Source organism: Moesziomyces antarcticus (genome assembly GCF_000747765.1).
Source record: "Moesziomyces antarcticus DNA, scaffold: scaffold_v10015, strain JCM 10317, whole genome shotgun sequence".
Taxonomy (NCBI): Eukaryota; Fungi; Basidiomycota; class Ustilaginomycetes; order Ustilaginales; family Ustilaginaceae; genus Moesziomyces; species Moesziomyces antarcticus.
Genome location: NW_014638995.1, coordinates 1 through 14,266, shown reverse-complemented (window position 1 = coordinate 14,266; position 14,266 = coordinate 1). Strand labels below are relative to the sequence as shown.

Here is a 14,266-nt window from a genome sequence, read left to right as displayed (position 1 = left end):
GAAAACGAGGTCCAGCCTGCGTGTATGATCCTCAGCATGATGAGCGACTCTAATTCGCCGCACGCGCAGCTGCGCCTGGGTGCAGCTGCGCCGACTTGGGCTCGTCGTCGGTGGGATCAGTGTCGTCTTCGCTGCCCGGACGGCTGGCACTCTTGGAAGTCTTGAGGTGGTCGGACGAGTGCGCAAAGACGTGGCGCTTCTTGTCGCCCTCGTGCAGCTTGGCCGCTTCCTCCTTGCGCTGCTGGATCTGCTTGCGCGTCTCGGCCTCCCTCTCGAGCGAGGTGTTGGAGATGATCGTGGGTTCCGCCTTGGACGCCTTGCGCTGCAGCTTGGGGCTGCCTTCGACTCCAGCCTTGTGCACCGACGAGCTGCCGTCGTCGGATCCACTCGTGCGCCGAGGAGGCGTGCTCGCCCTGGCCGGCGCCGAGTCGCCCGTCTGTGCATCGGTCGAGGCCTGCTCGGCGCCTTTCGCGTCGGGCGATTCATTGTCGGGAGAGACGTCTTCGCTGGCAGCTGCGTCGTCGGCGTCGGCGGCGGTGTCGTTCTTGTCGTCCTCGCCTGCGTTGGAGACCTTTTCGATGGAGGCCTGGTCGAGACGCATGTGTCGCGCGCGCACCGACTCGACCACATCGCCCTTGCCCCGCGGCAGCGCCGGAAGCTTGAGCCTCTTTCGCGCCACCATGACGGGCGCTGAAGACTTTTGCACGAGGTAGTGCGAGGTGGAGCCAAGCAGGATGCCGCGCAAGGAGCCCAGACCGCGCGAGCCGACGACGACCATGGTGGGCTCGTAAAAGTCGATTAGGTCGAGGAGCATGTGGCGCGGATTCTTGGCGTGGATGGCCTGGCACGAGATCCTGACCTCGAGACGGGTGCGCTCCAGGAGGTGGGTGGCTTGCTTGGCGAGCACCGATGCCATGGCCTGGCGGATGCGCTGGTGCTCCATGCGCGCCGAGACCTCTTCGTGCTTGGGGTCGAGCGCGTCGAGCTTGGTGTCGGTCTCCATGACCGAGACGACGAGCATCTCGTCGCCGTCGCGCAGCACGGTGCCGATGGTCCATTCGACGGCGTAGGAGGATTCCTCGGAACCGTCGCTGGCGACGACGTAGCGCTTGGGACGCTTGCTCGCCTTGGCGGCAGCATCGGCGTCGCCGTGGCTGATGGTGATGGTGCATCGGTTGCGCTCGAAGCGCGGGCGGGAGGTGGCGAGCGAGAGCATCTTGGAGCCGCGTCGCAGGAGGAAAGTGGACACTTGGTCTTCGCTGAGCACGACGTTGGGAGCGGTGATGTGCTCGTCATCGCGCTCCAGGTCTTCGTCCTCGTAGGTTTCAAAGTGGTGGTGACCGTCTTCGGATTTGCTCTCGCCGTTCCAGTGCTCGTGCTTGGTGAGGCAGCCTGCATTGTAGAGCGTGTTGTCGAGCACGATCGAGTCCATCTCGTCGTCGTCCTCGTCGTCTTCATCGTCGCCGTCTTGCGCGTCTGCCGAGGTGAGCTTGTTATCGAGGTCGGAGGTGTCTGAGGCGGCGTCGTCGTCGGACTCGACATCCGCCTCGGCGCCGTGCGGATCGTCGTGGTTGGACGAGGCGAGGCTGGTGGAAGAGGAGGATTTTGGTAATGGGACTGTGGGTGCGTTGGGAGACGCGGGATGAGGTCTGCGGTGGGAGTGGGGGGCTGCGGCGTCGGGGTCGTCGTCGTCGTATGGATTGTAGAATGCGCTGTTTCTGGGAGTGATGCCGGAGGAGGAGCTTATGACCGAGTCGTTGTCGCTGTCGTGGTCCCTTTCGCTGCGCGGACCGCTCTCTGAGCCGGTGTCGTCGTCCGGATTGATCTTGAGGCGGTTGGCGGAGGAGGAACGCCTTCTTGAGCTGAAGCGGAAGGGCGAGATGCTGCGACCGGATCGTCCAAATGCACTGAGACGTCTGGACTTTTTCCCAGAGCGCTCGTCGTCGTGATGGGAAGATGCAGCGGAACGGTCGCTGCGACTGCGATGCGAGTCGGAGGAGTCTGCGATCTTGAGCTGACCGATGGCAAAAGGGTTGCGCGTGCTGTGATGAGGAGCGCCGACGGCCATCATGGAAGCGAATGCGGAGGACAGGGTCGCGTTTGCCTTTTCCTTGTCCTTGTCGCCCGAGCCGATGGACGGCGTGCGTACCATGCTGGGCTATGATGTCGACGGACTGTTTCGAGCGTCCGAGGGCGGTGTCGCGATGTCCCGAGTGGTTTCAGCGATTACGAGGACGTAGACCGGGAAGGTGCGTCGTCGAGCGCTGTGCGGGGATGAGCGCGGCTGAGCAGATGAAGTGGAGAAAGTGGCGAGGAGGGGATGGTGGAGCGGAATGAAGGTGGGGAAGAGCGAGGATTGCTTGGCATGACACACTCCCACATCGCCTTGGCTCGGCGGTCGGCAGTCGGCCAGTGCGAGCGGCACATCCGCTGCACTCATCAGTGAGGGCTCAGCACGGCGCAGCACACCGCAAGCGTTGTCGGCTCGCCCGCCTCCACCGGCTGTGCCAAGAAAGTCAGCGAAATCGAATTTTAGCAATGTTAGACCCTGGCTGTTACTACTTACGCCCAAAATCCGACTGAGCCCAACACTCGAAACGTCGCGCTCGGGCACGCGCCAACACCTCTCCTCCTCTCCATCCCAACACCATCACCTCGGTCACTCGGCTGCTATTGAACCCGCCATGGCCACGACTGCAGCTTCCGGCTCTGGTGCCGAGGCAAGTGCCTCCACACCGCGCATGCGCAACGACAAGCGACGCGCGGCCAACTTGCTTCGTGACTACTATGGTCTTTCGTCGGATGCTCCATCGGCCTCGAGCTCTCCATCGCTCGACTCTACCGCGGGCGATCTCAAGAGGAAGGGCGCCGGTCCGGACGTCGATCTCATCTCGCTGCTGCGTTCCAACAGCCTCAGCGTGCTGCTTGGCAAGGAATCCGAACTCATCGTCCAGATCCGCGAGCTCGACGGCGAGCGCCAGAGCCTGGTCTACAACCACCACCACGAACTCGTCGCAGCAAGCGACACAATACGCAACATGAAGCTCAGATCAGAGTCGCTCGATCCGTCGCTCGACTCGCTCAAGTCGTGCTTCGAATCCATGTCCAACCTCTCGTCGCATCTCGACTCGCTTCGTCCAAAGCCACCGCAGCCATCTACAGACCCGACCAAAGACGAGGTGCAAGCGCTTCGCGATCTCGATCTCGAGCCCATTGTCACTCTCCCGACCAACCTTGCAGATCTCATCGAGTGCCGTCATGCCGGCGCAGACACCACCGGCGCCGCACCAGCTCCCCTGCAACCAGATGTGGAGGCGAGAAGAGCCGGCCTGGCGCAGGCAGAGCATCTGTGGGGTACAATGGAACCCGTGCTTGCTGCATGGACCGATGCCGGCGTCAGCGGCGTACGCGAAGTGGCCGCCGAATGCAGAGCGCTGCTCAAAGACGGCCGCAAAGCGCTCTCATCGCCAGCCGCCCCCTAGCCGCTCTCCACTGCCATCACCGGCTGCGCATCAAAGCAGCCAATATACCTTTTGCACCACTGACCACACGCACGAAGCGGACTATACAATATACAGTGGTTCCGTGAAATCACACGAGACTGGATGATATACAAGGGCAACAGGACGGGTTTCGGCGTTTTCAGTTGGGCTGGTTCACACCGAGCTTCTTGGCAAGTGCGGCCAGACGGTTGTGCTCCACAATGTCCTCCTCCTCCCACGGGTAGCAGATCCACACGTCGCCAATGTCCTGCGTCGAGTAGTAGCGCACGCCCTCGCTCACGCCCTCCACGATCTTGTCCTCGCCCTTGGCCAGCTGCTTGGGTAGGATCGGAAGCGTGCCGCGCTTGCCGCCCGCCTTCTCCTTGTTGTGCACCACAAAGATGGCGAAGCGCGTAGGCGCCAGGTTCGCACGCTCCTCGGCCGACAGGTTCGCGATGGCGTTCTTGACGTCCTTGAGCAGCTCCGAGTAGGCGTACTGCAGCGTCGTGCGCGAGTCGTCCACCTCGTCGACGATCAGCACGTTCTTGCCCAGCAGTCCGCCCGCATCCTTGCCCTCCTCGATCTTGCCGGGGCCCTTGTGGCCCGTGACGGTCTTGGCGTCGAGCCACTGCGTGCGCACCACCTCGTTGCCGATCTGCCCCTCGGACGTACCCGACACCTCCTCGTACAGGCTCAGGCCGATCGCCTGGATGGGGATGTTGCGCATCTTGCTCGGGTCCAGCGCAGAAGGCTTCTTCAGGAACGTACGCAGCACACGTGCAGGGTAGAAGCCACCGCCGCCGATGGCCACCATGAGATCCGGGTCAAACTCGCCCTTGATCCTGCGAGCCGCCTCGCCGATCTGCACGTGGATCTCCTCGTACGTGGGACGGAAGTGGTCATCCGGAAGCTGCTCGTGCGACATTTTGATGTGTGTGTTGCAAGATGACACGGATGGGAATGATGAGATGAAGCGGTAAGCGGTAAGGGCGGAAGAAAGGATGATGGCGTCGGCTTGCGTTGGCGTTGGCGCAAACCAACTTTTTTTTTTAGAGTCCTTCTCCACCAGGCGCTTGAGCGGATGTCCGGAAGACGAAAAAAAAACGAACCGTGCCACTGCGCTCAGCCCAGCCAGCCTGCCGAGCGTAAGGAAAATTTTTCGACGGCTGCAGCCGTGTCGCACACATATGCACAGCTCAGATGCAGTTCTCCGAGCCACGAGAATTAACTCCCCTCGCAGATGGCCGCCTTGCCTTGCCTCGGCCTCTTCCGAGAGCCCGCCTTGGAATTGCGTCATGATTGTTAGGTTGTTGACCGGGCCCACCGCAAGACGCCGAGCCGGACAACCGACCGCTGAACCAACTCTCTCTCCAACACGGGCAACTCCAGCTTATAGGCTCGGATGCATGCAGAGGTATGCGACAGCGTTGCTGCTTCAAGGATATATTGTTTCATTCTCCCACGATGTCGGCGCCCGGAAGCATCGAGCGAATCGTGATGCTCAGCCGGATCGACCGAGCGATCGCTTCGACGTGGCCAGGATCGTCGGCCGAGCGCACAAGGTCGATGCTGCGCGCCGGGATGCCGTGCTTCCACTCGTACCGAGCCTCGCGCGACAGCAGAAGCACCGACCCTGAAGGAAGGAACAGCTGATGCACTTTCCCAGACGCGTGCGTCAACTCCATCACCGTGCCACACCCGCTCGGCCCAAACGAGCACAGCAGAATGCCGTCGGCGAACCGATTCACCAGATCCACGTGCGACGCCAGTCCTTCGCCGCCTCGATACAGGTTGAGAATGAGCTGCCGCGACAACATCCCACTCGTTGGAAACACGAGCTGCTTGACATCGAGTGGGAGCTGGTCGTCGGCCACAGCCATGAGCGTTTGCCGCAGATGCTGGATCAGCTCAACAGCCCACCTCGGCAGGCCAGAGCAGGCTTGTGCGTCCGCGGCTGGGTCATCCGCTTCTGCACTGTCGTAACCAGTACCAGCCTTGTTGTCCGCATCCGCTTGACCAACAGCGTTGCATGGCAGCAACCTTGCGAACAGCATCGCCTGATTCCGCGGCGATCGATCGTACGCGTCCTTGCCATCGCCGAGCCCAGTCGTTTCCGTATCGTCAGAACCGCGTTCGTCCTCGTCAGCGTCGAGGCTAAAGTACCCGCAATCCGACACCTGCGCTAGAACCCGGTCGTGCACCTCGCGCGAAAGTAGCGCCGGAAAGAAGAAGAGACCAGCGATCGGCGGAGTTTGTCGACTTGCGACTTGCGGCTGCTCGTCCACCCCACCGCATTGACCAGCATCAGCGTCCCCGCGATCAGAGCCACTAGACCCGAACAGAGAGTCACAATCATCGTCCACGTCCATCTTGCGCATGCGTTGTCATCGGCTGCAGTCCCACGCTTGCGGTCCAGTCACCGTGCCAGAGCAAGCCGAGCCATACCTTCGATCAGCGTCTCCGATCAAGCTGTCGTCCACGCTGGCGATCTTGTGGTGGTGGTGTGCAGAAATCTCGTCCAGAGCAGTCAAGGCAAAAGTGGAGCGTGACAGCCCCGGAAAAGTCGCGAATCTTGTGGTTGGGCTTTTGGCGCAAGTTCGGCTCAGATCGACGCGTCCCTCGACCTCAAAATGTCCAACTTGGCGGCGGCGTCTGCACATCGACCAGGCTCCAACGCGGCGGACGGCTCATCCCCACGGACACGCATGTGCCGACCTAGGCCCAAAGATGAAGATCTGGCAGGCTCAGCGAACGGCCACGGTCACTGCTCAGCGACGAAATATGCGAGGATACCGCATCCCGATTCTCTCCTAGCACGAAAGCGGATGAACTGATTTTGAATGCGGGAGCGTACGTGTGGTGACTGAATTGACGAGCGGCACATTGTATTTACAGGAGCTGGCACGGCATCACAGTAGCGCCTTGAACAGTCGAGGCGGCCAAACGACGACCCAGACACTGATAGCGATGATCAATGGCGCCGCATCCAATCCAAACAGATACTTTTCCTGAGAGACGAGATAGCCGTCGTTGCCCTGGGCAAATTCGATGATTCGATACACGGAGCGGATGATGATCATCAAACTCGACAGGGCAATCGCAATGACAAACTTTTTCGAGGCGGCCGGAAGGCTCGAAAAGCTGCCCTGTCTGCCGCGAACGAGTTGAACGAGCGCATAGGTGATGAGCACGCTGAAAAGGACGTACGAGGCGCCTTGCGCCGCCACGCCCGCCAGGAAGAGCTTGTCGCCGACGTTGACCAGATCCTGGACGCCAGTAGCCTGGATGCCGCCGGCAGCTACCTGGACGATAAAAGTGACGATATCCGAGCAAACAAAGGCGCGTGTTACCAGGCGAGGTGGGATGAAGGAGAATCGCGACTTCTGCATCAAACCGCCAGATGGCTGAGCGCCCATGGGATCGTACTGGTGCTTATCGCTGTCGTGTCCTGCAAGACTGGAGGCGAGTTCGACATCGGATCGTGGCAAAGTCGATGCATACGAGCTCGAGTGACCAGTGCCGCTGAACCGAGGGTCGATGGTCTGGATCCATCTCCCAAACAGGGCATAGTTGAAAGCGAAGAAGGCTGCTGGCGAAATCACAACAAACATCTGTTGAACGATGTAGAGACCCAAGGACATGTCGTATCTTGTCAAAGGTATCCTGCAGAAGAATCCGACGGCGGAAGCGGCGGCACCGATTGGCAAGACCAGCGTCCACTTTGCTCGAGAAAGAAAGGCTGCTACGAAAAACCAGAGCGACAACACGACGTAGAGGATGCCCACGATGAGGTTGCCCGTATCACTGGGTTGATACTTCAACACGGTGTATTGGCCATAGTCAATTTGACTCATCTTGGCGACCTCTACGATGCTGCTAGATCCGGGTTGGAAAAGGGGGGGGGGGGCAACAGGGGGTGAGGGGGGTGGGTCCGAAGAAGGGATTGGAAGCGAGTTTCAGAGACCATCGCCAGCACTCCCCCGTCTCTGTGTTATATACACAAAGCCTCCGAAGTCACTCCCACCCACCTTGGCGAGTTTGAGCCACCGAGTCGAATCTGAAGCTCATGAATGTGCCGCCGGGTAATCGCAAGTCCGTCGGAGAAGCGCGCAAGCTGATGAAGTGCCGCCACGGATAGGGTGCAATCTAAGTCCGTCGGAGAAGCGTGGAACAGCCGATTCACCCGGAGACAATCAAATTTCCTGTATCCGGGAACGTCGCAGCCACGTGCAACGTTCTTGACATGCGCCTGGCCCGCGCAGGAGATGTGCGTCTGCCACTCCACCCTCCTTGCTCCTCCAGGTCGGCGCACGACGAGCAGCCATCAATCTACTGACCGAGCTTCGAGCCCGACCCAGCACCCATCCAACTGGAAGTCAAAGTGTCTTGTGCGTCGTGCACCGAGAGACACACCTGCCCCATTTGTTTGGCTTACAAACCTGGACAGTCGTGAGAATCCGGGGCCAATCTGGGAGCTTGACACGTTCGATAAAGGAATGGACCGGCACTCCCTTTCGCCTCGAACAAAGGTGCAGAGCAAGGTTGGAAGATCGAGTTCAGCTAAAACGAACGCACAGCTGCTCTCGGCAGCCCATCGGGCATGAATGCATGCCGACAGACTGGTTCTGATCGGATCAGTTCGATTGGGCCGCAACTGTGCTGTGCTGCTGTCTGCGGAGATGCCGTCCAACGTGCGGTCGTCGGGTGTCTCGGCGAGCATGAGCATGAGCACTCATGCACTCCGAGGTCGGCTCTAAAAAAAGGCGTTCGAAATTCCGAACTTCTTGCATAGCTGTACAGAAACCTTTGAGCCGTTTCAGACCTTCCGAGATCCGAGTCAGGGATCCAGAGCCGTACCGCATGCATCCGTCACCGCAACTGGTGGGAGCAAAGGTGCAGGGAAAGAATGGCATGCGGCGCCTTCTCCGCCTTGTTCAGGAGTCGGTCAACAACTCCGACGGACTTGTTGGTTCCTCTACCTTGTTGCGAGTGGCTCACGTCAAGGGCGACTATGCCGTTGTGCCGCGGTCGTGCAGGGACATGAGAAGTAGAGAAGTAGCATCATCGACTTCCCTTACCGTACTCGGTGTACTTATATAAGAGAAGATGCAAAGATTGCCTCGGCTTCACTGTGGTGCCAAAACTCTCATCTCTCGCCAATCGGAACAGAACGCCATGAAGATTTCCCGCACTCTTTCCGTAGCTGCCCTTGCATTGCTGCCGCATCAGGCGCTCGCAGACTCGAATGTCCGCTATGCCTCCACCGACACTGTGGTGCTCAAGTCTGACGGCAGCAAGCCTGACGTTCAGATAGTCGACTTTGGCGAGAATCACGAGGGGTTTCCTACATTCGAGATCATCTCGGCCTCTGGCAACACATCCGTCTTTGAGGTTTCGTACGCAGAGGGCTACACCGCTCTCGACTCTTACATGGTACGTTGATTTTCCCCACATCTCTTCTCGTTTCGTCGGCTTCTCGTTGGCTGCGTAGCGCTGACGTTGTCTTCTGTGGACCGATAGAGCGATGGTCCCATCATCATGGCGGCAGCGATGGATTCGTACCGCGTGAAGAGGTACAACATCTCGAAGCCTGGAGTGTTCGAGAACCGCCTTGTCCAAGGTGGATTCCGCTACCAGAAGTTGAACCTCTCATCCGCGGGCGAGCTTCACCTCAGCAGCATCGGAACACGGCCCACGGTAGACACCACGCCCATCAAGGACCTTCCTGGCTATTTCGAATGCTCAGACGACGATATCTCGCGCATCTGGAGCGCTGGCGCCCGCACGTCCCAACTCACCGAGATACCCAAGGATAGCATTCCGGACTTTTGGATCGTTTCCGAACAAGGATCCTTGGTTGACTCTGTGGCACCACAAAACTATGCCTACGGCTCAGCTTTGAGCAGCTACAACCTTTCCGTCGAAGTCAAGCCAAGCACGGGAGCTTTCACGATTGGCGTACTCATGGACACGCTAAATGCTGGCCTGTTCATCAATGCCAACGTGTTTGAAGGCACGTTGGCAGCTGTCGCTTCGGATGGAAGCTCAGCCATCGCAACTGCGTCTTTCGAGCCTTTGCTCTCGGCTGGACCAGTCCCGGTTGTGGTCAATGTCCAGGGCTCCAACATCACCGTTACGATCGACACCAAGGACGTTGCCTCGTTCTCGCAGAGCAGATTCACGTTCGGCTCTTTTGGTCTGGGGGCTCCTCTCGCCCATTCAGCCGTATTCAAGAACCTCAAGGTCACCGACCTTACCTCTGGACAGGTCGTGTACGATAAGGCTCTCACAAACCGCACCATTTTGGACGACTTCTTGATGGGCACCAATCCCCTAAACACGATCGTTGATGGATCCCGCCGTGATCGCATCGCTTACAATGGCGATCTGGACGTCTCTGTCGGCGTCAGCTTCGCTAGCACGTATGCCACGGACTTTGTCGACGGCTCCCTGGATCTCCTCGGCTCTTATCGGCTCGAGAGCGGTCCTTTCGTCCCAACTGCCAAAATACAGCAGCGTCCCCTTCCTGCGCCCCTTCCGATCAATGCCACTGGGCTGATCGGTTATTCCTTCAACTTGATCTGCGCCATGGCGCAGGCTCATTACTTTAGCGGAAACCAATCCATCGCAACGACCTGGGCGCCCGCTGTCGTGTCAATGCTTGACTGGGCGGATTCGAAGCTTCAAGACGGACTCTTCACACTCAACGACTCGTCTCTCGTTGGAGACTGGAACTACTACGATCCTCCCCAGACCGGCGCCAGCGCCAAATTCAACAGTCTCTATGCATACGCTTTGCAGCAGAGCACCCCGCTTCTCAAGGCTGCTGGCGTCGACGCAACAGTGTACGAGGCTCGCTTGGACTCACTTCGAAAAGCCATCCACGACCGTCTTTGGAACTCGACACTCGGTGCTTACGCCTTGTCATCAGAGATCGCCGACGGCTTTGCCCAGGATGCGCAGGCATTTTCCATCTTGGCCGGCGTCCCACAATCGAACGGCATCTCTCCCGAAGCCATCTTACAGACAATGGAGCAGAAGCTGCTTCTCGATGCTGGCCCCCTGGCTTTTTCCAACGAGACCGTTGCTCATGGATTTGCCCGCAAAATCAGCCCCTACGCAACCTCTTACCATCTTCGTGCTGCTCTCGAAGTCGGCGATGGAGGCACTGCCAAGAAGCTGCTGAAAAGCCTTTGGGCTCCCATGGTCGACCCCTCGAACGCCAATTACACAAACTGCATATGGGAGACGCTCAACCCAGATGGCACGCCCGGCCTCGGTCAGGGTACCTCCTTATGCCACGGTTGGGGTGCTGGACCTACATCCGAGCTCAACAAGCATCTCCTCGGTATCACTCCCACCGCTCTCGGGTTCGAGGAATGGCAAGTGAAGCCGATCACACTCGATCTCGCATCGGCAGCGGGTCGTCAGCCAACGCCCAAGGGCACAATCCATGTGTCCTGGAGATTCGATAACGAGCTGCTTCGCATGGAGATGGACGGCCCGAAGGGCGGGAAGGTCTACCTGCCACAGCCGCTCAGAATCGGCCCGGATGTCTCAGCTTTCCACGTCAACGGCAAGAGCATTGCAGCCGACGAGTTTCCGGTCAGCGTCGCTGGGCCCACAATCATTCAGCAGGTGCGGAGGTGAAGGCTTTCTCGCAAGTTGCTGAGGCCAGGTCCAGGAGACAGCGTCGGACCCACGTTGCATCTATAGAGTCTGTGCATAGTGGACATCGGTCGACGCTTTTGCAATCAAGACCGTTACTAAAGACCTCGAGGAGGTGTTGGTCGACTGTCGGCTGGGTCTGTTGAAGCTCGCTTTGTTAAACCCGAGCGCTTGCCCCACGCCGCATAGCGCGACAATCAAAATAATGTGAATCAAAATCTGACTCCAAAATCGAACACAAAATTCGCCCAAAATTGAAACCTTGAAAGGTGAAACTTTAGACTTAGACGATTAGTCTAGGTTACAAGGTGGACCCTTTGAAAAACGGGTTAGGGTCACATAAGCAAAGTTGCAGAGAAGGTCAAACTGAGTATATTTGATTATCAACCCTACGCAAGTTGATTAATAGACGGAGTCGTGGCGGGCCGTCAAAGTTTGGGCCCAACCGGGTCGGCACGTGAAAAACGTGAATTATCAGACACGGTCCCATAATGAAAGATGGTTGTAATGATGCCCAAACAACACCCTGAAAGTCTCATGGCAATCGCACAAGTGGCTGTGGCGGTACAGGGGACTTTACGTTTTCTCAGATTTTGGCCAGGAGCCCAAGGGTCCCCCCTTGGAAAGGGCCGATATGACCCCCCTCCAAATGCTCTGAGGCCTAGCCCCTAGGCGGCGGTGCGTACGCGGGCGGCGGCAGACGCGTCCGTCCCGCCAAAATCAGGTTGGCGTCCCTGTCCGTCGGGTCCAACGGACAGGTCCAAAGACACCGGTCCAGTGCGGCGACGGATCCAAATTTTCCTTGGCTGGGGCAGCGGACGGGGGGCGACGGACGCGTCAAAATTGGCAGGAAATTGGCTGGGCGGCGGACGGGATGTGGAGGACTGGAAAAGTGCCCAACGGACAGATCCAACTTTTTGCGCCCCGGCCCGGCCAGCTGGGGTTGGCCCGTTGCCGCCGCCTGCCCGCTGTCCGTTGCCCTGCTGGCTGCCCTGGTGTCCGCTGCCCTGGTGTCCGCTGCCCTGGTGTCCGCTGCCCTGCTGTCCGTCGCCCGCCCTGCTGTCCGTCGCCTGCCCTGCTGTCTGCTGCCCGCCCCCCTGCTGTCCGTTGCCCCGCTGTGTGTTGCTGTTGCCACGCTGGCCACTGTCCATGGTCTGGCTGCAGTCTGCTGGCACGGCTGACCGCTGACCGCTGCTGGGAAACATCTGCCGAGCAAGGCAAAATTTTTCACCGTCCATACTTGGCACGCGCAAGCATCACATTCAGCACCCACAATCACAATCAGCACGCCTATCATTTCTTCCGCCCTGCACCATTCAACACCAATCTGTGGCCTACCCAGCGTAGCGTCCTAGTTGCCGTGCCCAGCGCAATGAGGCTAGCAATGCCTATCAGCACTTTCACACACGCCAGCAGCCGTTCCTGCACAGCGCTCCCACGCATCCCCAATGCTCAGACCACCGGAAGACCACGCACCCTCGGTTGCCGCACACCCACCATTGTCTGCCCTTGCCAACGTGCACGCACCACGTGCACTTCCACTCTCTGGCGCACGCAACTGTTGCAATTCCTACCGCACTTGCATTGGATATCAAGCCCTTGTGCAGTCTGTGTGACCGCTGTTCTGCTTTTTATATATTGACCTGATACCGTCAAGCTCCATTGGCATACCCGCCAAGCTCTTACAATCCGCTGACTTATACTTTGCAGCCGCAACAATCAAAAGCATCCCCACCATGGCGCTCCTTTCCAAGCCGTCCAGCAATGACGGTGACCATCCAGGCAGCCAGCTGCCACTTGGCTCCCCCGTCTCACTCAGCCAGTTCTTTGCTGCTGCCAGGTACGTGATCCAGACCACCGCTCCGCTCAGCCCCATTGTGCACCCAGTAGCGCTGACCTCCCTCTTTCTCTGCAGCGGTGACCCTGCGCAGGCTTCTGCAGACGCAGACGCAGATGCAGACAGTGATTTTGACGCTGACACTGCCATTGATCCTACCGCAGCTGCGCAGCTGGAGCGCTTCTGCCTGCGCCTTGTGGACCACCCACGTCTGCTGGTCTGCACCCGCAAGCAGTGTCTGCTCAAGCTGCCGCTGATGCCCACATTCAAGGAGGTCAGCACGCACCTCAAGATGCAGCATCACCATGCGCTGGTGGCCAGCAGCAAGCAGGTGCTTGTGGACGTGCTGGAGACGCTGGACCTGGACCATCCTGCCTCTGTCCGCATCAACAGCAGCCTTCTGCCCGTGCCCATCATCAAGGAGCTGGACGTCACCTATCAGGGCTACCGTTGCAGCCTCTGCCCGTACACCATCAAGTCCAAGTCTGCCATGCACACCCACATGCACACGCACAGAGATGAGGAGGTCAAGGCCACGTACATCCACCCGGTCCCCATGCAGGTCATCTATGAAGGTGGCCAGAACCGGCGCTACTTGCACGTCATCAACAAGGAGCTGGATCCCACGCCTCCCACGGCCATCCTTCCTGCTGCCGCTATTGCTGACGTGGACCGTGCTGTCCAAGTCAAGGTGTGGGAGATGCTGCGTCAGAATGCGCAAAACATGCAAGACGCCAAGGTGGACAAGCCTGGCGTCCTTCCCCTGACGTTCACAGGCAACCTGGGTCTGTGGGCCAAACAGCTCAACTGGCACGCCTACTGGGCAGGCAAGCAAGTGGCTGCGGTGGGTAGGCTGGGTCCCAACCCGCAGCATTGGCCAGGCGCGCACCGTGACTTGGTCAGCTGGGTGCTGGCCATGGCCAAAGGCGTGACGCTGTCCTGGATGACCAGCTTGACCAGCGCAGGCCGTCAGGTCCAGCAAATGTTCCACGCCCACAGTGCCGAGGTCAGTCAGCCGTACAGCCTCAATGACTCCACCATCAAGAAGCGTGCAGACACGTGGGCATTCATGCTTGCGCTGCTTGTGCATCTCTTCCTTGACGGTGATGTGGGCAGCTACGCTGGTCAGCAAAGCATGGAGGACCACCTCTGCCTGGATGAGAGCGTGGTCAGGGGGTTAGGGGGTTACAAGGCAAACCCCAGGTAGGGGCAACTGTCAAACATGCCACTTTCTATGCATAATATGATAGTACAAGATGCGTATAGCAATAGTCATTAA

At 59.0% G+C, this 14,266-nt stretch overlaps 7 protein-coding genes across 7 annotated transcripts; 3 read left to right on the top strand and 4 right to left on the bottom strand.

Moving 5' to 3' along the window:
• Window positions 1–49: 49 nt before the first annotated feature.
• Window positions 50–2,152, bottom strand: PAN0_015c5028 (uncharacterized protein; the record flags this gene model as incomplete). The annotated part of the gene is made up of 1 exon (XM_014799338.1): window positions 50–2,152. One exon carries the CDS (start codon window positions 2,150–2,152, stop codon window positions 50–52), a length of 2,103 nt encoding a protein of 700 aa, XP_014654824.1.
• Window positions 2,153–2,684: 532 nt separating this feature from the next.
• Window positions 2,685–3,482, top strand: PAN0_015d5027 (uncharacterized protein; the record flags this gene model as incomplete). Its single annotated transcript, XM_014799337.1, has 1 exon — window positions 2,685–3,482. One exon carries the CDS (start codon window positions 2,685–2,687, stop codon window positions 3,480–3,482), a length of 798 nt encoding a protein of 265 aa, XP_014654823.1.
• Window positions 3,483–3,642: 160 nt separating this feature from the next.
• PAN0_015c5026 (PRTase-like protein) lies at window positions 3,643–4,407 on the bottom strand (the record flags this gene model as incomplete). The annotated part of the gene is made up of 1 exon (XM_014799336.1): window positions 3,643–4,407. The coding sequence occupies one exon, from the start codon at window positions 4,405–4,407 to the stop codon at window positions 3,643–3,645; it is 765 nt and encodes a 254-aa protein (XP_014654822.1).
• A 526-nt stretch (window positions 4,408–4,933) lies between these two features.
• PAN0_015c5025 (RTA1 like protein) lies at window positions 4,934–7,336 on the bottom strand (the record flags this gene model as incomplete). Its single annotated transcript, XM_014799335.1, has 3 exons — window positions 4,934–5,810; window positions 5,928–5,995; window positions 6,434–7,336. The coding sequence occupies 3 exons, from the start codon at window positions 7,334–7,336 to the stop codon at window positions 4,934–4,936; spliced, it is 1,848 nt and encodes a 615-aa protein (XP_014654821.1).
• Window positions 7,337–8,657: 1,321 nt separating this feature from the next.
• PAN0_015d5024 (glycoside hydrolase family 78 protein) lies at window positions 8,658–11,132 on the top strand (the record flags this gene model as incomplete). Its single annotated transcript, XM_014799334.1, has 2 exons — window positions 8,658–8,915; window positions 9,003–11,132. The coding sequence occupies 2 exons, from the start codon at window positions 8,658–8,660 to the stop codon at window positions 11,130–11,132; spliced, it is 2,388 nt and encodes a 795-aa protein (XP_014654820.1).
• A 686-nt stretch (window positions 11,133–11,818) lies between these two features.
• PAN0_015c5023 (uncharacterized protein) lies at window positions 11,819–12,355 on the bottom strand (the record flags this gene model as incomplete). The annotated part of the gene is made up of 1 exon (XM_014799333.1): window positions 11,819–12,355. One exon carries the CDS (start codon window positions 12,353–12,355, stop codon window positions 11,819–11,821), a length of 537 nt encoding a protein of 178 aa, XP_014654819.1.
• Window positions 12,356–12,886: 531 nt separating this feature from the next.
• Window positions 12,887–14,155, top strand: PAN0_015d5022 (uncharacterized protein; the record flags this gene model as incomplete). Its single annotated transcript, XM_014799332.1, has 1 exon — window positions 12,887–14,155. A coding segment is annotated over one exon (1,269 nt), but the record flags the coding sequence as incomplete, so codon positions are not given.
• Window positions 14,156–14,266: the final 111 nt, after the last annotated feature.